At 46.1% G+C, this 22,067-nt stretch overlaps 1 protein-coding gene across 5 annotated transcripts in view; it reads right to left on the bottom strand.

Annotated features, from left to right (window-relative positions):
- The window catches only part of SCML4 (Scm polycomb group protein like 4), a 92,937-nt gene that overhangs the window by 35,655 nt on the left and 35,215 nt on the right, over nt 1-22,067 (bottom strand). For all 5 annotated transcript variants that reach the window (XR_013949220.1, XM_080586985.1, XM_080586986.1 and 2 more), the window contains one exon: nt 7,605-7,871. Coding sequence is in view for 4 of the 5 variants with exons in the window: in XM_080586985.1 (XP_080443111.1) it covers nt 7,605-7,871 (267 nt within the window). In the remaining variant the exon portion in view is untranslated. The remainder of the gene's footprint in view (nt 1-7,604; nt 7,872-22,067) is intronic.

Below are 22,067 nucleotides of genomic sequence, written 5' to 3'. Positions count from 1 at the left end.
CCTGCTAATCTTAGTCTCACACAAAGCTGAGGGTCCCCAGTGAATGTTGATTTGGAGAGCTACTAAAACATGCGAAGATGAACATTGCACATGTGATTCTTTAATGGTACAAGCCCTGGATGATTTAAGGTCACTTTGGCTTGTTGTAGCTCTAAATCAAGTGAAAAAAGGCACATTGGAATGAAAGTACATTTATGTTTTTATCCTGAGCCTCTGCAGAACTATAAATCTTAGCCTCCATGTGTATATAATTTGTTCACACACACCCTTATGTTGCTTCACGAAGAACTACATTATGCTAGGTTACAGGAAAGCTGCTTACTTTTGTTTGTATCCACACAAAGCAAACTTTACATTAGCAGGTCACAGCACATAAACGTATAAGATGTTACTTGCCCAGACCTGCTCGTCTCTTTCTGTTAAGGCCAATTTTCAATGAGAGTTGCAAATGATAAGTAAGCAGACACTACAGAGGGCAGGAAAGGAAGCAGAAGAGTGCAAACAGAGGCAGACCACAGATACCCAAACCGTAACTTGGAGAGGCCCCGGGTAGCCAAGAGCGGAATCAGAATGGCTCAGAGCTGCTGAGGAGAGAAGGACTGAGCCCTCCAGAGAAATCCTGAGCTTATAAAGATCGATAAAATGTATGAAAGCACCACGTGTGGCTCAAAACACCATTGTAATGCCTGTGACCAAATGTAGTGGGCTGGGTTTGTGGCTTATGTAAATCATGTTGATGACTTCAATAGAGCTGTGCTGATTTATGTGAGCGGAGGATCTGCCCATATATGCACAATAACAGCTTTATGTGCATATTGGTCCTTTTTTTTCTCGCACCATCCTCGTCCCCCAGTATAATGTAATGGGGTATATTTTGCAGTTATGAAAGATGAACTCCAGTAAGCAGCAGTGCTATGAACGTGTAAATCTGGTCAATGGGCTTCGTAATGGGATGTGATGTAAATATCATGATAATTATGCTCTCATTTGCTAAGTCACTGTTCTGGATATAAAGGACAAGGAATAGCCGCGGGTCCTCGTAATTAGACAGCGAGGACTGGTGTTCGTACGGACTCACACGACCCTGGGCTCTGCTCACAGAATAAATGCAATACACAGCGGTATAGACACCATCTGGACTCTTTGGCATGATGCGATGAAGACAAAGAGCATGAAACGAATGGGGCAATCTCGGCCAGCCCCTGGATCATCAGTAACATCGAGCAAGTTTGTCAGGGGCGAGCGGGAGAACCGAGACTTGCCTTGTAGGCAGAGGAGCAAGTACCTGGAAAGGGGATCCTGTAGCTTAACTTGCTTGCGGCATGATCTGCTGCTGGTCCGGTGGCAGCTGGTGCAGGGAGATGTTGCCCCTGGGCACCTCAAACCAAGGGGCAGGGGGAAAACCGGGCTTTCGTGAGCCAGTGGAAAAATAAAGAGGGGAAAGGTCTGGCTGTGCCCAAAGGATTGCAGAAGTTTCCACACCACAGCCACAGCGTGGTCTGGGGAGATGTTGTGCCCTCACTGAGGAGCAGTTTTTCCCTTAAATTCGTACAAATACAAAGAAACCCAGAGGACTTTCATGCCAGATGAAGGGAGAGCAGGCCCTGTCCCAGTGACTGCTGCCCAAAATGCACAGCTTGCAGAAATGCCAGGGAAGGGCAAAGGGGAGCAGCGAGCCCCTGGGAGCAGCTGGGGGCCTTTCTGGGTATGAGAAATATTGGTAATAAAAAAAGGGGGTGAGGAGGAAAGGTTGAAATGACAGGGGAACTCTACTCACTCCTCTGCAGTCTAGCAATCAATAGCATAAATCCAATTTTTTAAAGACAAATGTATAAATGACCTTTCTAAAGAGACTACATGGCTAGAACTCTTCCAGCCCCCAGCAAGTGAAGATAACCCTTTCAAATCCCTTTCTGAGATATCATACATCAATATAAACACGAGAATTATGCATAGCCATAACTCTTCTTTATTTTAAATCTGTATTTACCTACCTGGAGCCAAGTCCTCTATTCCCTGCTGCTTTTTCATGAATTAAGATGTGTTATTTTCCTGGTGTGTAAGCGACTACCTTTAAGTGCTCTTAGTAAAACTGGGATACTGTCAGTTTGCAGACAAATTTCTCGAATGCATTTATTAGATGGTGAGGCTGGAAGCAGTCTGTTTTTGCATATATTTTAAAATGTATTTTTTAAATTTACTCTGGCTTTTTAACTTTGTGATTTACACGAGTGCTATTTCTTTATTTCCAAAAGAAAATAAATCATTTTATGCCTACACAAAGGCAGAGGTTTTATGTTTCAATAGCATCACCTCGTTAAAATATTATATTAAGCACAAAAGTGTTTGATGGCAGCAGGGCAAGTACTATACATTTTTTTCTTATCAGAAGGTATTCACACTTAACCTAAGAATTAGATAAATGAGGAAGTCTCATGTCTCCCGGGTATCCTATGCCATTCTGTCATCAGAATTAATCAAGATGATAATGAATACTCAGATTACAAAGAGATGGGAGTGCTCGGGACCAATAATTATTTTTAGAGATTGTAATCTAGGTCAAATCCAATTTCCTGTTTTTGACAGGTGGCAAAAAATTTGTCAGATTAATGGAATGGGATATGGAAATTCAGGTAATCAATGGGAAATGCTTCCCCTCCTGCCTGCAGCAGTGCCAGGGGAAGATGGGGAGGGGGCTCCCCTCTGGGGAAGGCTCTCGGGGCATCCCAGCTGAGACCATTGCCAGGGATGGCTGGAAATACCAGATCAGCACCCAGTGCCCAGCAAAGACGATGGTGAGATAGATGGGCTTGGTGCAATGGAGCCAACGGCTGAGCTCTCGCCCACATTTCTGTTTCCAGACCTTCCTGAGAAGGAGGATGGAGAGAGGGGGAGCCAACAGCTGAGTGGCTGCAGAGCCGTGGTGAGGAAGTACAATGCTAAAATGGAGTTAAACCTGTGAAAGAAGGAAAGATAAATAACAGACTCCCTAAATATGTTCTTGGCAAACAAACAGAGCCCAGAGGGAGTGCGGCCATTGATAGATAAGAGTGGAAAGGGAGTGACAGATGAACTTTAATATTGCTGCAGGCCTAAATGATTTCTTTGCCTCAGGGGAAGGGGGTGGGAATGAAATTTTAAAAGGTTCTCTCTGATCGCACTGGAGCAGATAATAAGGAGCAGCAGATCCACTGAAAGTAAGCCAAAGTAGCAGGCCCTCAAAGGCATGGAGAAATAAGAAATATTTTTTTTTTTTTAAAATCCTCCCACTGCAAACAAGGGCAGGAGGAAAGATTTGAAGGAGAGGCTTCCTAAAAGGCCAGAGTGCACCATGCTGGAGAAGATGGTTGGAAGCAGGAGGATTGGAAAAGCAGGCAGGTGGAAGAATACAATTACAGGATATTTCTGGGCAGGGGAGGCTCAATGAGCTGCAGTCAGCAGAGAGGCATGGAAAGCAGACTGCATTTAACACCTCCATGTATGCGGGAAAGCCCCTTGCAGGAGATGTGTGCACAATGGCTATTGTCCCCATCCCACCAGCACTGCACCTGTGTCCTGCAGGGGATGGGACATGGTGGCCACCCAGCTGAATGAGACATAGCCATAAACTGGTGACAAATGTTTACTGGGGCTTTTCTTGCCTTGTTTCTCTTTTGCAGTAGAAAAAGCAAAAGAGCATCTCACCGGAAGTGTCAAACCTTTCTTGCTGTAAATGTCCTCACAAACTAGCAGGCAGGCAGCACTTGCCAAAGCAGTGGGACCAGGGTTGGGCATCCCTTGCCACTGCCTGGGGGAGATGCTGGATCCACCTCCCCACCCCAGGTGCTTGCAGCATTACTCTGGAAAAAGAGAAACTTCAGCCCCTGCACCCCCAAATGTTTTCAGGAAATGAATGTATTAAGCAAGCAAGGATTGCCTCTTTAACAAAGGCCCTCAGGTGATAATAATTAACTGCTAATATTGGATAATAAAATCTGCATAAAGCCAGCAAGCTACAGGGCAAGGTTAAGGTTATTATGTTTTGCTTGAACACAGAATTCTTCACGCTTGGAATAAAGGGTTTGTTTGTCTGTTACATAAGCAAGCTTGGAAAGGTTTAAGGTTTATGATGTCCTTGACTATTACTTCCCTGATTTAAGAGCTTCAATTTGGCAAATGATGACAGGAAAGTGCATGTTTATCTGTTAGCAGCCCCAACTGGTTTTCTGAAATGACATTTCTTTTTTTTTTTTTTTGGTTTGGAATTTTTTAGCATAATCAGAGAGAATTAGGCATCATGCTTCCAATCGCATTAATGAGAGCTTTGAGGTTTAATCTCATCCATTCCCCTTGAAAAACATTTTCTGCTCTGCACTGAAGTATGTTTTATGGCTATGATTTTTTCCATGATATTTGCACACCCTGATAAATAACGCAGGCTATTTTTCAAAAATATCCGTTAAATAAAGAAGATTGGCTTGAGGTTTTGGAGAGAAATCCTTCCTCTTTTTAATGAGTCCTGCCTATCCCTTCCTTGTGAGTATGCAAACTGAGGAGGATTAGAACAGATACTGGCATGCACCAATTATTCATCTTTGTTCGCTTATGATTCAGCAGCATATAAATTGTCCCTAGAAAGAGGAAAAACACATGCAGAAGCATCACAGTGAGGGTGCAGATTCCTAAGACCTTTGCAAGAGAGATTTTGCCAAGATGGTAATCACACTCCAGTGTAGCTGCACCAAGGTAGTCTCAGGAAGGTATATATTTAAAATGGGTGGGATTGCCAGTAAAAGTAGAAGGAGCACAGTAGGTGAAAAATATGATAGCTGAGAAAAAAAAATAAATACAGTCTCTACCTTTAAGGAGAAGCAGACGAAGCTTTGTAGAAATCTATGGTGGGTATTCCAGCGTTACTGAGTTGCGCTTTGGAACCGATGTTATCACAAACAAAGAAGGATTAAAAACCAGGCTGTGCCTAGAAGCAGCGCGGTTTCTTTAATGCTAGAAGGGACACCATAATAAATCTGTGGGCACCTTGACTTCATGGTTGTCACTGTGTTACAAATCACAGCCACTGAAAACTGCCTAGCCTTAGCCAAGAACAAACCGCTCTCCTCTGCTTCAGAGGAACCAGCTCCTGCCATGGGCAGCGGGAGCCTCTGCTGGAGTCTCCAGAAAGCAGCTGAGAAGTTCAGAGGCAATGGGATGGTGGTGGTACAAACATGCACAGGCTGTTGGTGCTGATGGACAGAGGTGCACAGAGCACCTGGAATACAGGTGATTGCCCTTCCTCCTGTTGGAGACCTTGACAGCAACCCCATTTTTGTATGGGATTGCAGGTACCTGTATGTGCAGACCCTAATGTACAATGGATGATACTGGGTCTAAAAAATTGTTGATACTTACAAATGATATCAAGATATTAATAACATTTTTTTGGTGGTCTTCAATGTATATCTGTCAGCTTTAGGGAGCCATTGCTGTTGAGTTGGCCAAATATCCCAGAGGTCCTAGATGAGCTAGTCTTTGCAAGTGTCAAAACCATGCCCCACGAAACAAACAAACAAACAAAAACTAAACTAAACTAAACAGTTTTGGGATAAGTCCTTTTATCCCAAAATACCATATCTAACAGTTTGAAGTCACTTGTAGCTGCTTCAAAGATGCCCGAACATCACAAGCGTCCAGTCTAAAAGCAATGTTCTCATCTTTGCTTCTCAAACTGCTGCAATATGTTTCAAGCTAGGGAAATATAAAACCTGCAAAGCCTATAGCATGGGCCCTCTATGACTTTCCTGTTTGTTTAGTTCTGGAAAAATAACCTGCTATCTTTTAGGCTTTCATGTTGCAAAGACTGCAAATTTTGGGGGGAGTCACAATAAGAGAGATAGAGCTGCCTCCTGAAGCTTAGCTTTCCACTTATGACTCTGATGAGCTTGCACAAGACATTGGCCAAGTCTGGGAAAGAGTGACATTCACAGTCGGAAACAAGAAGGGAAAGTAGTGCAGATGACCAAGTTAAGGAGCCCTGTTTTTGAACCTCAGTCTCTTGAACACAGATTCAAACCCGTGATACCAATGCTTTTCTCCACACAGCATATTTTTAAAGCACAGGAATTTTACCACAGTATTTTTCGGATGCTGAAAATGTGCAAAGCATAGTTAAATCTTAGCTCCTTGCAGAATCACCTGCAGTCTCCAGTTGAAATGCAAGGCAGAAAGACAGTATAAGGAGTTAATGCTAGACAAAAGGATTAGGGGGAAGCAGCAAGGCTTCAGCAAGAGGAAAAAAAAAAAAAAAAGCAAAAACAAAAAAGAACCACCCAGAGTGACAGTAGATTCCATTAATAAATGAGGAAGGGAAAAAATTAATGACTTAAAAATGGCTGAGACACTCAACTCCATTGTTAGATCTACCTTCAAGATGAAAAATGCATAAACGAAGTTTGAATAATTAGTAAGGGGTGAAGACACTATTCAAATCACTACTGATAAGGACCTTTTAATTGAGAAATTAGAAAATGCAAAAAAAGACAAAGTTAGCAGAAGTTCAGATAATTACCTAACCTGTTTGATGAACCCAGGTCATTTGTGGGGGTGAAAAAATCATTGCTAACAGGGAATATAGCAGTAAGCTGGAGAAGGGCAAATACAACCCAGGTTTAGAAACCACACTTGCCACTGCCACGGCCAATTTTCCCATGATATCGTGAACTTCTGCCTGCCTGTCTGTGTGCACCCTGTCCTCTGAGCTGCTCTGCCTTACACCAGGTTGCCCTTTTAGTCCCACTTGCTCCCCTCACCTCATCTGTCAAACGAGTTTTCCTGGAAGGAAGCCTACTCTTGTCACCGAGCCCCATTTTAAGAAGGCTTTGCACCAGCAGAGTGCACTTGAAGAACAGAGTGAATGACCCAACAAACCTAAATCCTATCAGGAGAACTGGACAAAAATACAAAGAGAGGGCAGAGGAAGGGTTATTGAAAGCAGTGGTTCCCATGGCATCCCTTGAATCTGCAGATAAACTTCTTGCGACTTTGCTTCCCCAAAGGATAAAAAAGCCTTGAGCAGTAAGCTGGATGATTTCTAAAAATATGTTTTGGTGGGCAATCTTTTTTCAAGTAAAGTCTGGCTTGGTTCATAATTAAAGGGGCATGGTGGGCTATGCAGCTAGGAAACAAAATCTTTGCTAAATTGTTTGAGGTAGACACCAATATTTGTGTTTGTTCTGCACCATACCTTGTACACAGCTGGTGTTGTACCATTAACAGGTACCTGTCTGCAGGCTGTATCAATCTTGGGGAGGAATGCCTTATGTATTAATATTTATATCTGTAAGTTGATAATAGCAGTTTTGATTGCCACTCGATTATACATAATACATATGTTTACATAATTAATAACAGCATTAGAAAACATTCGCCATTTTACTTAATGATGAACAGATTGATTTTGTGTTTACATAAGTTATTACTTCTCCTTCTAAGTGAAAGCATGCATTGTCTGTGTGGATGTCAATCCAGGCGCCCCTTATTAATTTTCCCGGGAATTTGGGAATGAGTTAAGACTCCAGCATGGCACCAGCATAGTAACACGCACTGGTAACAGGAAGATATTATATTACCACTTCTGTTTCCTTCAGGGTAGGTCCCGTTCCTTGTTGGGCTGGAGGTCTGGTGCCGCAGGCCAGTGGAGGAGGACCCCCCTGAAGACGTCTGGGTGGGACGATGGCTACAGGAGGAAGAGGAGCCTCCAGCAGGACGTCCATCTGCAGGACTCTGCCGCGTGGCGTACATGGAGCCCATGCAACTGAAGGCAGAGTCGGCAGGATCCACGCTGTACCGCTTCATGTGCACAGGATCGACCAGGTAATCCTCAGGTATGACCGTTTCTGCTCAGCAAGCCAAGAAAGAGAAAGAAATGTCAGGAAAATGGAACTAAAGTTTAGCTACATGTCCAACTTTCTGTACAGACCGCTGGACAGGAGGGGCAGAAAGATACAGAAGGAATCCTTGTTGAGTATCGAGAAACAATAAAAGGAAGCACAACCACTCAGAAGTCAGTAGAGTCGATAGAGTCACGATAGAGAAATTTTGGCTTGGTGTGACTCGTGTGTCATCAATTTAGTGTGATATTCTCCCACCACTGTCTGGTGGGAAGGCAAAGACAGGTTTCACTTCCTTCAAGGTGCTCCCTGAACACCACCAAGCCCGCAAGGCTGTGCAGCTATTGTTCTCTCTCTGTCTTTGTTTCAAAAACATGCAAGTTGAAAGGAAGAAAGAAGAGCAGGACCACAGGACAGGGGCAGCTTGTAGGTTAATAACGCCTGGCAGGCAATTAGGAAGGAGTGACAGTAATAAACCAAAGTGTTCTGGCTGCAATTATGAAAATTCATCAGAAAATATTCTTAGCTGAAGACGTCCATCAGGACCAATGTTCTGCCAGGAGAAGAGGCTTGATGGCTACAAGCACTCCTAAGTGTCTGCTTGCAAGCAGAGGTGCATGAGTCAGTTTCTCAGATGGGCGCTGGCATCACAGATGGTTACAAACCTTTCCTCTGGTTCTTCACCTCTGCTTTGCACTTTATGCATTGTGTACATGCGGTAGGTATAATATTTTGCACTTACAGACCTATTTTACAGAGCTATAGCCCCCTTGGCTGGGGGTCTAATGGACAGGAGGAGGTTGAGGAGCCTCAAGAATCACAGGTCCAACCCCTAGAAATACTTGCAACCTGCACCTTAGAGGTTCCCACTCAGGCCTGCTGAAACAAGGTGTCAGCATCTGGCAAGCAGGGAGCCCACAGATTAGGAAAGTGCCTCCCGTTTGCCCCATGATGTTCCTCTGAGCTGCCGAAAATGCCCCAGTCCTGACTGTGCATACTGTCCCTCTAGAGACATCTGAGCAGGGTGAAATTAGCCCTGTGGTGTGGCACATCTTCCCTGCCTGAGCTAGCACTCTCCTGAGGTATCGTGTAGCCTTACTGAGTAACAGGAAGAATTCATGCTGTAATTTTGCTGCAAGACCCAAACCCCATTGCTACTACATGTTGAGGCTGTATATAACAGAGTTTTCCTTTTAAATTACATTTTTACTGTTTTCCTATGAAAAAAAAAATCCTTGGTGGCTGCATGCAATTGTTGATGTTAAACAAACATGATTTAATCTGACAACTCAAATACACAAAAGTTGCACCATGCCAGCATCCTGGCTTGTGTGTCAGGCTTCTGTTACAGGGTTTCCTGACTTTGCATTCACTTGCTGCTCCCTCTTAAAACTTTGGCCCACTCTGGGGCCAGACAGCCATCAGATCTGAAGAAGAGCTGTAAATGTAAAGTTTCCTCACTTTGGGGCACTTGCCGTTGTAACTACAAATAACTTTCCTTTTATAATGCTTCTTTTCCCCTTAAATAATTTGGATTCTTACTGAGTAAGTTCTAGTATCATAATGTTTTCTGCTAGGGGTTTCTGAGCTTGATTCTCTCACAAATACAAGCAGGGTGTAATTCAGCTGAATTCAGTGACGTTCAGCGAACATAACACAAGCATGAGAGAGATGGGATTCAGACGCTATGAACCTTTCTCCCTCGCCTCTGACAGATGCCAAAATTGTATAGCAATTGAGCTAAATACCTTGCTTTTCAGACCCCTCCCAGTAAACCAAAGAAAATCCAATCAAGCCTTCTCATTCAAAGGAATTTAATTACTGTGTAGAACACTTGCAATAAAAGCCTCTTATGCATAAAGAAGACAGCTCTTTCTGTAGCATCCTGCCTGCACCGCATGGAATAATTATGCCTCTTGTGAATCATTACCTCTTTATTCCAGGAAAAGAATGCTCTTTTAATATGATTACAATATGAAGAAGATACAGACTATCCAAACAACAAACAGCATATTAAAACAGCCCTGCTAAATAAACAGCATACGGCTTTTATTACTATGGATATAAATGACTCCTAAATTTGCGAGTGGACACCCGGGATTTTTTACTGATGTCAGACTCTCTCGGTAATCTGTGTAAAATAAGACCTGTGTGGATGAAGTCTCCTGATAGAAAGACACCCAGGAGTTTTGTATGAGACTAGGATGAGGAATCAGATGCCATAATTTCTGTTCCCAACTCTGCCTAAAACTCTTAATCCAGGTCAATTTGTTCCACCTGTCTCTGTTTTGGGCTCAGCAACTGGAGCAGAAGCACCTGTTGCCATGGACCAAGAGCATTACTGCTTGAAACATGCCCAAGCTGAAGGTGCTCTGGCAGTTTGAAAAGTGATTTTCATGTCATTAGGCAAGGGGGAGCAGGAATTGCCTCACACAGCCAGGTTTCTAAGCAAGCCTTTTCAGAGCTCCTGATCTTCAGGATGACACAAGTAATCAGTGCGTTACAAGAGCAACTCACCAGAGTCATCTCCTCCTGACCAAGAGAAGCTCAGGAGGAAAGGCAGTTCACAGACTGGGAAAAAGGAGACTTTGCATTCAAGTATGTGTGGCTAAGGGTTTTAATTCACACATTTTTAAAAGATGCTGGTCAGCTTCTGCGCTCACTGTTAGTGTGGGCTGCTTTGTAAAACTGCACTGGCTGATGCAACCTGAGCCACCACGTCTTCTAGCTGGGATGCATCAGTCAATGCTTGGGGCCACCCTCACATGCAGCCTCATTTGCCAAAAGCCATGACTGTGCAGAGGAACTGCTGCAGCTCTTGCCCAGGCCAAACACCTGGATTTTCTTGGAAACAAAAGCATGTGGTTTTGGGGAGGAGAGGTTATAATGTCTCTCTTCATTTGCAGTCAGGACGTGCTGGGTGGGATGTGGACCACAGCAGTGGAAGTGGGAAGCACCCCCAGGTGCTTCCATCTCGACGTCACCAGAACAGACAAGACTCAAAAATTACTAAAACATGGCATGTTCACCAATATTAGGAAGCTAACGAGCTAGGAGATAACATTAAAAAGCCTCAATCAAAAGGAGCTGGAGAGTCTCCCAGCTAACAGAGTAGCAGAAACTGGAGGATCAATGGGCACAGTCTGTTGGGGAGGAGGGATGGTAATGTAAAAATCTTGGCCACATGTGCACCAAAGCCCTTGGTGAACCAGCTGCCCCTTGCCTGGCTCTGCTTCACAGGCTGGGCTTCCTGAGAGCCCCCCACCATGGTCCCAAATGGAGGGCACCCTGGGCTCAAACACGCTCCAAAAACACCTCCCATGGATGCAGTGATGACAACTACATCAGTGATGACAACTACATCAGCTACATACAGTGAAGACAACTACAGAGCCACGGCATGGTTGGGATGGGGAGGGAAGGGACCTCTAGATGTGTCCAACCTCACCTCTCAGTCACCAATGAGATAGAACTAGGCTGTTCACAGTGGTGCACAGCAGGACAACAAGAACCAACAGGCAAAGACTGGATAAGATATTCAGACTGGATGTAAGGAGAAACCTTTTCCCTGTGAAGACAGCGCTGGAGTAGCAGAGATTGCCCAGAGGGGCTGTGCAGACGCTGTCCTGGGAGGTTTTCTAGATCCAGCTGGACAAAGCCCTGAGCACCCTGGTCTGATCCCATAGCTAACCCTGCTTGGGGCAGGCGGCTGGAACAGAGACCTCCTGTTGTCCCTTCCCACCTGAATTATCTTCTGGTCCTTGGATCAACATCTTCTCCCCTCAGGTAAGCAGCCACAAAGAGTGAAGAATGACCATGGGGAAGGCTGATGTACGGGGCCCACGGCCCTTACAGTGGCAGGGGAGGCAGCAAGAGGGACAAACTCCACTGTCCAGAAGCTCACAAAAGACTGTGGAAGCTTTCTGTGTTCATAGTTCTCCAGCTCCCTGTTTATAAAACACAGAAGCTGCACGAGCTGCAGCTCAAGCAGTGATGTGTATCAAAATAGCTGCATTTGGTAAGCTCCCTGAAGGCCTTGTAAAGTGCATGGCTTTCACAGATACTAATCCCACTTTGACCAATTAGAGGAAAACATATTTTCTAAGACAATAGAAGAAAACATAACTCTCCATTGAGGTTTAAAATGCAACAGTTTCATAAATCTGTAGCTTAGCCCTTCTGTATTCTGTTGCACTTCTGTATTTTATTTTCTAGGTAGTCAGCAGAAGGGCACACAGTACTGAAAAATTAGTATGCGATGTTTTAAAGCACGGTTTATGAGAAAGCTGTATTGAGCCTTTGCTTTGAGCACAGTAGTCTCCATTATAACTTTACACCACCTGAGATGCACAAGCCATTTTGAATTAGTTTTCCAGTCCAGGAATGGTCCACAGGCAACTGGTCTGAAAAGTGCAAGGTTGTTACATCTAGCACACCTTAAAATGTAGCAAAGGAGGAGAAAAAAATAAAAATAGTAATAATAATAATAATAATAAACACAAACAAAAACAAAAAACACACCTATTTTCCCAATTTAAAAATTCAGGCTTCTTTAGCTGAGATTGTTAAACTAGTAGTCTGCACATTTCCCAGCCAACCTCCTGAAGATGGGTCAGCAGAAGAACCTGCAGCTCAATTCCCAGTGCTGCTGCAGACCTTTGGGGTGACCTTGGTCAGGTTATCCACCACCTTTGGACCACACTTCTCCATTAGCATGAAGAAAAGTAATTGGTTAGTCATTTTCCTTGGGGGTACATCTGTATGTCACTGCAGGGTGCCACGTGGATGTAACGCTGCATGTGTGAATGCAGAACACATACAAGGGACCTTTCATATTGTCTGGGAATAGAGGCACTCCAGAAAGAACAACAACAAAAAAGTTTCCCATTAGGAAAGCAAATGAAGATCAATCGCAAGTCAAGCAGGAAATGGAGAAGAGAATATCTCTAGGAAAGATGATCCTTAGCTGACATTTTCCTGGGCAGATATAACCTTTCACTAAACCCAGGACACAGGATGGAGGTGGAGGGCAGTCCCTGTGGCCAAGGGACAGCCTTTCTGTCTGGCAAGCCAAATGGCCCGGGGGAGCCAGCCCCAGAAAAGGGGCCCTCAGCCCCCCCAACCCTCCTCCTCCTCCCACATGAGGGCATCTTCCAGGCTGCTCCCAACACAGCCGCCTGTGGCCACGCGTGGGCCACTCCATCACAGAGGCTTGCTGAGGTCACAGTGGCCACCACTGCCCCGCCTTTGCTGCGGGCCCTATAAAACAGGACCCCTGCCACTGGCCCACCACTCGCTGAGCTTTTAGGCGCTCTGACTGCCAGCTTGTGCGGCAGGAAGGAGACCCGAAGCAGTAAGGCGAGAGGCAGCCCTCGTTGGTGTGAGAGGACGGCAATGCAGTCCCCGCAAGCACCAAGAAAGAAGGCAGCCGATGAGAAGGAGAAGCATCATGGGCAGAGGCAGAGCGCTGGCGGCACAACAGACACCAGTGCCCAAGGGAGCTCTGGCATGAAGCCCACAGACCCCTATAAGCGGTACCATTGGCACCGCAGCGACGTGGGGAACAGGCCGGCCCCTCAGCCATCCAGCAACAGGGGGCCTGGGCCTTCCCAGGGGCGCAATGGCGGCGTGGGGAGCAGGCAGGAGCGTGAGGCAGACAGCCGCGTGGAGCAGAGGCGTGCCTATCGTCCACAACAGAGTGCGGGACCCAGCCATGGCCGTAACACAGACGGCGGCGTCAGACCCACAAATGGAAATGAAGCAAACAGTAGCATGGGACCGTGGCGTGGAAGCAGACGACCGTGTGGTCCAGCACCCCGGCCTGGAAACTTCCTGGATGGAAGGCATCCCGTGTGGCCTGTCCCAAGAAGGGGCGGGCTTGGTCATCAGCCACTCCGGGCTGTGCGCAGTCCTTCCTGGCATCCATACAGCGACTGCAGGCCCCGGCCCTACCGTTGGCGCAACAGCGGCGTGGGGCGAAGGCAGCAGGTTCAGGCAGACAGCCGCAGGGAGCACAGGCGTGCCTATCATCCGTACCACAGCGTGGAACCCAGCCAGGGCCATAAACCAGATGGCAACTTTGGACCCACGCACAGAAATCAACCCGACAGTGGACATAGGCGTGGAACTGGACAACCCCGTGGTTCGGCACTCTGGCCTGGAAACCTTACGGACGGAAGGCATCCTGTTTGGGCAGTCCCGGGCAAGGACTGGCTTAGCCTTCTGCCCAACACCGAGGAGCCCATGGAGGTGGATCCACCAGCAGACGTGGAGGAACCGATGGAAGTGGATCCACCTCAGCCAGAACAGACCTGGGACTACCGCGGCGCGTCTTTGCTCTCTGCTATCTGAGCACAAAAACAGCGTCGCAGCAGTGCCCAGCCAGCCCCCTACTCGTCATCGCACAGGCTCCATCCCAAGCATTAGCTTGGAGCCCCCAAACACCATGGACATCCCGCAGGCTTGCCTGCAAGATGTCCCGGCAATAAACCACTCTGTTGCCAATTCTCAGGGGTTTGAGTGCTTCTTTCCCATCCCCCAGCCCTTGTGCCAGAGGTGGCATCCCTTCTGCACAGAGCCTCGAGGAAGAGCACAAGAGAGGACTTCGGACTGCTGCACTGGGGTGACAGGAGGAGTCTGTGAGGGCCACCATGCACCTCTAACATTTGTGCAAATAGTAGACTGAGGGGTGAAAACAGGAGTGTGTAAGCAATTATAGGCGTCTAATTTCTTATCCTAGGAGTAAGTTTCTCTAGCTGAATAATTGGTAACGACAGACGTGGAGAAGGTTGAGGTACTCAACAACTTCTTTGCCTCTGTCTGCACTGGTAGACGGGCTTCCCAAGTCTTTCATTTCCCTGAACCCGTAGATGGAGGCTGGGGAAGCAAAGTCCCACCCACTGTAAGTGAAGAGCAGGTTCGAGACCACCTGATGAATCTAAACAACGGGTACAGGTCTATGGGACCTGATGACATGAATCCCAGGGTGCGGAGGGAACTGGCTGATGTAGCTGCCAAGCCTCTCTCCATCATAGCTGACGAGTCCTGGCAGTCGAGTGATGTCAGTGGTGAGCGGAAAAAGGGAAACGTCAAGCCCCTACTCTTCAGCAATTAAAACAAAGAATTGAACAAAGAACACTACTCTTCAACAATTAAAACAATTAAGAGACATTTCTTCTCAGAAAGAGTGGTCAGGCATTGGAACAGATTGCCCAGGGAAGCAGTAGAGTCACCGTCCCTGGGGGTGTTCAAGGAAATCATAGAATCATAGAATATCCCAAGTTGGAAGAGACCCCTAAGGATCATCAAGTCCAACTCCTGGCTCCATAGAGGTCTACCCAAAAATTCAGACCATATGACTAAGTGCACAGTCCAAATGCTTCTTGAATTCTGACAGCATCTCCTCTCCTCTCCTCTCCTCTCCTCTCCTCTCCTCTCCTCTCCTCTCCTCTCCTCTCCTCTCCTCTCCTCTCCTCTCCTCTCCTCTCCTCTCCTCTCCTCTCCTCTCCTCTCCTCTCCTCTCCTCTCCTCTCCTCTCCTCTCCTCTCCTCTCCTCTCCTCTCCTCTCCTCTCCTCTCCTCTCCTCTCCTCTCCTCTCCTCTCCTCTCCTCTCCTCTCCTCTCCTCTCCTCTCCTCTCCTCTCCTCTCCTCTCCTCTCCTCTCCTCTCCTCTCCTCTCCTCTCCTCTCCTCTCCTCTCCTCTCCTCTCCTCTCCTCTCCTCTCCTCTCCTCTCCTCTCCTCTCCTCTCCTCTCCTCTCCTCTCCTCTCCTCTCCTCTCCTCTCCTCTCCTCTCCTCTCCTCTCCTCTCTGCAGCTTTCCACACCAGCAGCCTCACCCTTTTTCTATTTTACCAGCTATTTTATGTCTCCCTTTTCTGCTTTCCCTCCTCCTGCATTGCTGACCTGCATAGCCATTTCCTCCACAGGCATCTACCTTCTCCCCATATCATGCTTTCATTCACCTGGCTTTCCCTTTCCTGATACCTTCTGTGGGTTCATCCCTCAACTACTGCTTGGACAGCAGAGTCTGGGGTCAGGGCAGTGAGCTAGGGCCAGGGGCCTCGTTCACAGTTATTGGGTCACGTCCTGCACAGGGGCAGCTACCATGGGGTACCTCCTGCTCACACCTCGCCCTGGGAGGATGCACGGAGGGCAGACAGACACCTTGCTTTCACTGCCCTTCCCAGCAAGGACACCTACTACAGCACCCTCCCTCTTTGCCCTGTGGGGTGCTGACATAGCTGGGGTCCTGTTTCACACATTGGTAGCTTCCTAGGACAACAGCCCTTACTTCTGGACTAGTGCTTCTGTGTTGTTCCATAACCATATTCCACCACCTGCAATGTTCTACCATCTGTATTAGCTCTAATTCAATTCCCCATTAACTTTTCTTCACAGTCAATATAAAACTTTTCTTTCTCTCTTTCTTTCTTTCTTCTCTCTCTCTGCCCCACTGTTCCTTTTTTTTTTTCTCATCTCTTATTCCCAATATTACTTAGTGATGGGCTTTGCCCTCTGACCCCTCCCTGCACCTTTTTAAGTGCTACCATATATTTTCTATAATGGGTTGACCAGATGTGAACTCAATATTTTAAGCAGCATGATATCATAGCTTCCCCAGACATCTTCTCTCCCCCTGCCAGGACCAGCTTTGCCTCATCTCCCAGTCATTTTGAGAGGAGCTAACCACAGCAACAAAGTCCCGTCGAGAGACTGCTTATATGTTTTTACCTTCCCTCTATTTTGTACATCCTGGTCCTTGCCCAGCTCCCTGCCCAAGGGTGGGTGCCGTGGGGGAGCAGGGGGGATGATTTTCAGCAGCTGGGGAGAGTCCTGCTGGCCAGCATCATGCATTTAACTCCTGCCCTGGTATTCAGCTTATTGATTTGCCTTTGCCAAGAAGTGGGTAAAGGAGATTCAGGTTCTGGACCAGGCAGTTTCTCACTCCAACGTTTCTCCAGAGAAACAATCAGATTCCTCTGGTTCTCATTAACAGGCTCTCTAAATGTCTGCATTTCTTTTCCTTTAGTTGAGACCAGTGGAAACACAGCCTTATGACCTGTAAAACTTCCATCACAACACACAGCCATGTCTTTTTGTCTTTAGTTACAAAGCTTGGCACAAGTGGCCAGACATTCTGGGTCCCTGTAAGCAGTGATCTTCAAGGACGATTTCCAAAAAAAACCTACATTTTTGTCTAATGAGCTCCAATTACCAAGGGTTAGAAACCCTGCATCTCAGCCTTCATGTAAGGACAAGTAAAACTGGGAAAAACACAAAAAGCCAAAGCAGAAATGCAGAAACAACCACTTCAGGTGAGTTTAGCCATCAGTTCAATCTAGTGTAAGCTGGAGAGGGAGGGAGCAGAGAGATCGGAGTAGTATTTAACAGCGTGAAGATATGCCTTGGTTCTGAACTGCTATCTTCTATTTTAACATCAGCTCTTAGAAGATTAAAAAAATAACTTTTTCTGTGTCTGCCAAGCAGCTTCGCATATTTCCAGCCAGTCGGAAACGGACCATGCACCTTATCTGCCTTGTAGCTTGAGCCTACATGCATCTATCTGAAGATAAGAGCTTCCTGTGATGGATTAAGACTTTCCAGCTCATCCTGCCTTGATTTATTCTGGGATGACAGCACCATCCCCTTCCTTTTGGCTCCACCGCCTGCCCAGACATGCAGTGTGATGAAAACATGAGGTCACCCCTTAGCAGGCTTTCCCCTGGCGCCTCAGCACCGCTCTGCTGCACGCACACGCCGGGCAAGGACCCCATGGCTTGGCTGGAAGGGGAAAGCATTCGTGGGGGAACTGCATCTGTGGGGGAAGAAAAGAGGGTACTCGTCAATCTGAACAGGAAGATGTAAATAAGCCTCATCCATTTGTAAATGCGCTTTGAACACTGAAACCATGATCACACTGTGGGGATAAAACCTGCCATGAATCCTCAAGGGTTCAGTCTGAGGCTTTACCGCACCACGCATCACCTCGCCATGCCCCAGCTGCTAACGTTTTTTGGGAACTGAAATGCAGAACCCCCTTGGGAGAAGCTGCCAGTCAGTTAACGTCAAGAATTGAAATTTTTAGAGAATTTTGCAAAACCCAATGTTGTCCTGATTACAAGGATTTCAGCTCAGGCAATTTTTTTTCATTATTTAAACAATTTCCCCTGAGTGTTTGCAGCCTAGACAACAGCCACATTGTGTTTAATGCAGTAGAACCAGGAAATGAAACTGGCTGGGAACAGATCAACATGGCTTTATTGTCCAAACCGAGTAAAAAGGTAGAGTAAATTTGCAAGCTAGCTGCTGACAAATAAATTAGATTTAATAATAAAAGGTGCTCGTGTGTATAAATAACCCATAGAGGATTTTTTTTTTTAAGTGCTTGGGGATGACTGAATAAGTGCCTTGTGTCGCAATGGAGACATTTTAGTCCTACCTTACAGTGTAGGCAAATTGTTAAGTACTGAAAACCCGTGAGTGCAGGTGAAGGGATTTCAGTGACATATGGACCCAGCCTTTAGGAAGTCTTCCTTTGGTCTCCTCCTCGTGATTTCAGAACCACTCCTCCATTCTCTTTCCACCTCCCTCACCTTTATGTTCCAACAGGGTGTACTTCACGAAAAGGAGATTTATCAGGGTTGCAAGGCTTTGTGTCTTAGCGTAGCAGTAGTTCTGCACTGGCAGAGGGAGGCGAGAGGCTGCCATCCATCTGTTCTGCCTCCAGCTTCCAACAGTACCTGGGGCTGCTCCTCTCTCCAGGCAGTTTGTGAAGCACCCTGTATGCTTATAAATCAGCCTTGATAAGTCACAAAAAGCTGTGTATAGAAGAGACTGTATGAAAATGACCGCGTTATTTGGAAATTGCAACACGGTGTGTGCTGACATTCTCTGCAGATAAAGTGCTGAATGCATTTCTGTTGTTATCAGCATGATGAGTCTCCCTGAACTGTATGGTTAGCACTGACTTAAAATATTTAACAGCGATGTGTTTAAAAAAAAATTACTTGAGATATATTATATGAGATGTCTACAGTGAAGCACAGTAACTGCAAAAATAAGCTATATTTACCCATTAATAACTAATAACCTCATCCAGTAATTAGGTAGAGCACATATAAAGTATGGGCCTGTGCATGTGTCTATACACAGGTGTAAGATCTCTTATGAAGTCTGTGCTTCATTTCTCTCTGCCCAATGCTGTTGCTCAGTTGGACTTTCTGATATTTCTTCTGGGATTTCTTCTGCGGTATAAACACAACACAGCTTGGCCCTAAGGCTTTACTTCCCCTTCGCAGATCCACGAAGAAGCCCACCATAAGCACTTTATGTTTGGTGATTCCCCAAACCCGCATCTCCACTTCATTTTCAGTGAGAGGTGGAGACATCATCCCTTGCCCAGCTCCTAGCAGTGCTCCCATCACCTTGCACCTTATGTTTCTCGCTGCTGCCCACCGCCTGCACCGTCCCAACACCAGCACCCAACTCCCCTTGGAGCTGGACTCCCCTTGCAACTTGCTTCTGATTCTCTCTTAATTGCTTTAATCTGCTCTGAACTCGTTTTGCCAACAGATGAATGTTCTCCAGGCAGATGCTGCATGTTGCTACTCTCCGAAAGGCACTTTGATGTAGTCTGTATAATTACTGCTAACAAATAAATCCTGGGGAGCACTGTTGATTAAACCGGGACCAAGAGTTTTCAAGAAAAAATGGGTGTTTTATTTCCATGGAAGTGGAAATGCAAGTTGTGTCGTGTGGGTTTCCATTTATTTGGAAGCAAAATGGAAAAGGAAAGACTGGAACAGAAGATAGATGAAGACAGATAAAGGAAGAAGACCCTTTTAAGCTTTTAATCTAAAAGGTTAAAAAAGAGGCTAACGTGGGGGAGGACGAAAAATGGAGCTAAAAAAAATAAAGAACATCCAAGGAAAATTTAGTAAGCTGCCTGGAAAAAAAAAAAATCAGTTTTGAAACCTGTGCAATGAAAATGGCAACTCTCATATCCCCTGCACTGCCAATGCCAGGCTTTCCATCACCCTGGATGTGACAGCAGCCCTGCAGCAAGACGCTACACAACCAAATTGCCTGCAGCTTCCGTGGGCTAGCAGAGCACACGTTGACACATTGCTTGTGGCTCCCAACAAACTTACCTAGCACGGCTTGAACCGGCACAAGGTCAGGACCTTGAGGATCATTTTCTCCTCCCTGGCATTTTTCACTATCGGTCGTGGCCTGCTACCTGTGCTACACCTATTGATCTGACTGCATGGAATATGGATTTAGTGGATAGCAGATATTTGTATCAACATTTTACAAGTTTAGCAATGGAAATTCATGTTTCGACTTTCATGTGAGCCACTTTAAATCAAAGACTGGACTCCTTATTTCAGATATCTCCTAAAGGAATAATATAGCTCTGCAGACATTACCAGCTAAAGCATAGTTAAAGATACACCTGAAGCTAAAGCTGAGTTGCAGTCACACGATTTACCTGACTAGGGCTCTAGAAGAGCATCTATGCTTCCTCCACGTGACTGAGCATGCAAGGCTTGAATTAAATGCTTATACCCAGGGGTGTTTTTTCTGTAGTGGATATCATCTCATCCATCGTGCTTCATGCACTTATGCCCATCATTTCATCCACTTTCCTTACGCATACCCTTTGATAGAGAAAAAAAAAAAAAAAGGATTTATTTCTTTTTTTTTCATTCTCTAAACTTCATTTCATAGCCTAGCTCCCCTCTTCTACCCTGCACAGCTGCTGCCAGGGCCATCTCCAGCACCACCACTTCTTGCACCATGGCCCTGAGAACATCCTGGGCTGGAGGACAGAAGGGCTTTTGGGCTTCTCCTCATCCACAGCTGGAAGCAGAGTGCTTAACCACCTGGCTTTGAAGGGAGCCTTTCCAAAATGGGGGATTTTCTTCCACTCCTTCAAGACTGTAGAGGTACAGCAGCCGGGAGGGAAGGAGGCCTGCCCTTGGGCTGGCTGCTGGATGGAGATCTGCACACAGCTTCCTGCCTCTGTCTCCACAAGAAGATACAATTTTATAAACTTTGAGGTTCAGAAGGGGACTTTTCCTTCATTTGCGGGTTAACAAACAGTAATCATACACCGTAAGGGTCAGAGAGGTCAATTTATCCAGTTCTGTCAATTCTGTAGAGTTCGGGCAAATTTTATTACAGGTAAATTTCATTTCTCCCATTCATCTCTTATCTTTCTTCTTGTCAGGCCAGGATTTGCCCCTTGGTGTACTGTTCTTTAGTCTTTCTGGGTTTAAAGGGCCCAAACCCAAACTGTATAACTGCCCTTGGGACCCCCCAGGACCACTTCCTGATGTCCTCCTTCCTTCACCCTCCTGCCTCACTGCAAGCTTCAGATCAAACTCCCTGAAGCCCAGACAAAGATTTGATATTAGACTTCACTGTGTATGGCTGGCTTGTGCTGTTCCTCTGCTCCTTCTTTAAATGTGACCTTAATATTTTATTTATTGTTTAAAGGATGATGTTCATGGCAGAGGAATATATGAGGCAATAAATGGCCTTTGCAGGTAATTAAACACTGAAGAGAGCCAAAGCTATTGATAGCCATAAAAACCATCTATTCTGACTGCGCTGTGAAGCCAGGAGCCCTGTTCCTCATAGCATACAACAAGACAAGATTAAACAAGTCCCAGTACTTGAAAAAAAAAAAAAAAAGACAACATTTTTCTTGCCCTCTCAGGGCTTGAAATTTCTGAGCTGCTGTTTATGTGGTGCTTTGAACAGGAAATATCGATCGTAATAATATGTAGTTTTCTATCATGTTGCTCTTTTTCTTCTGTCAGTTTTAGCAGGGCTTTGCACGTGGTGGCAAGAATCACTGCCCTCGCTGGACAGATGCTCAAATAAAGGCACAGCAAGGAGGGGTGACTTACCCATGCAATCAGTGGGAAAGTCTCTGACAAAATCCAGCTCGGGCAAAAATCCAGTCTCCGACAAAAACACAGATCCCAGCCTGATGTCTTGCCTGTTGCTCACGCTCTTACAGCGCCTTCCTACAGCACTTCTCAGACTACCTTTTGAGTGCTTGTACATAGGAGGAGCCCACCTTCCTGCAGAGAGGCACTGCTGTAACAGAGAGCCTCTACCTCTTGCTGTGCTTCTGCTCCATTTGGGGCCCTACCTCCAGCCCCTAGCACAAGAAGGGGTGCTCCTCTCCTAC

Source organism: Anser brachyrhynchus (assembly GCF_964034855.1).
Source record: "Anser brachyrhynchus genome assembly, chromosome: 3".
NCBI classification, from domain to species: domain Eukaryota; kingdom Metazoa; phylum Chordata; class Aves; order Anseriformes; family Anatidae; genus Anser; species Anser brachyrhynchus.
This window is presented reverse-complemented; position numbering and strand designations above follow the sequence as displayed.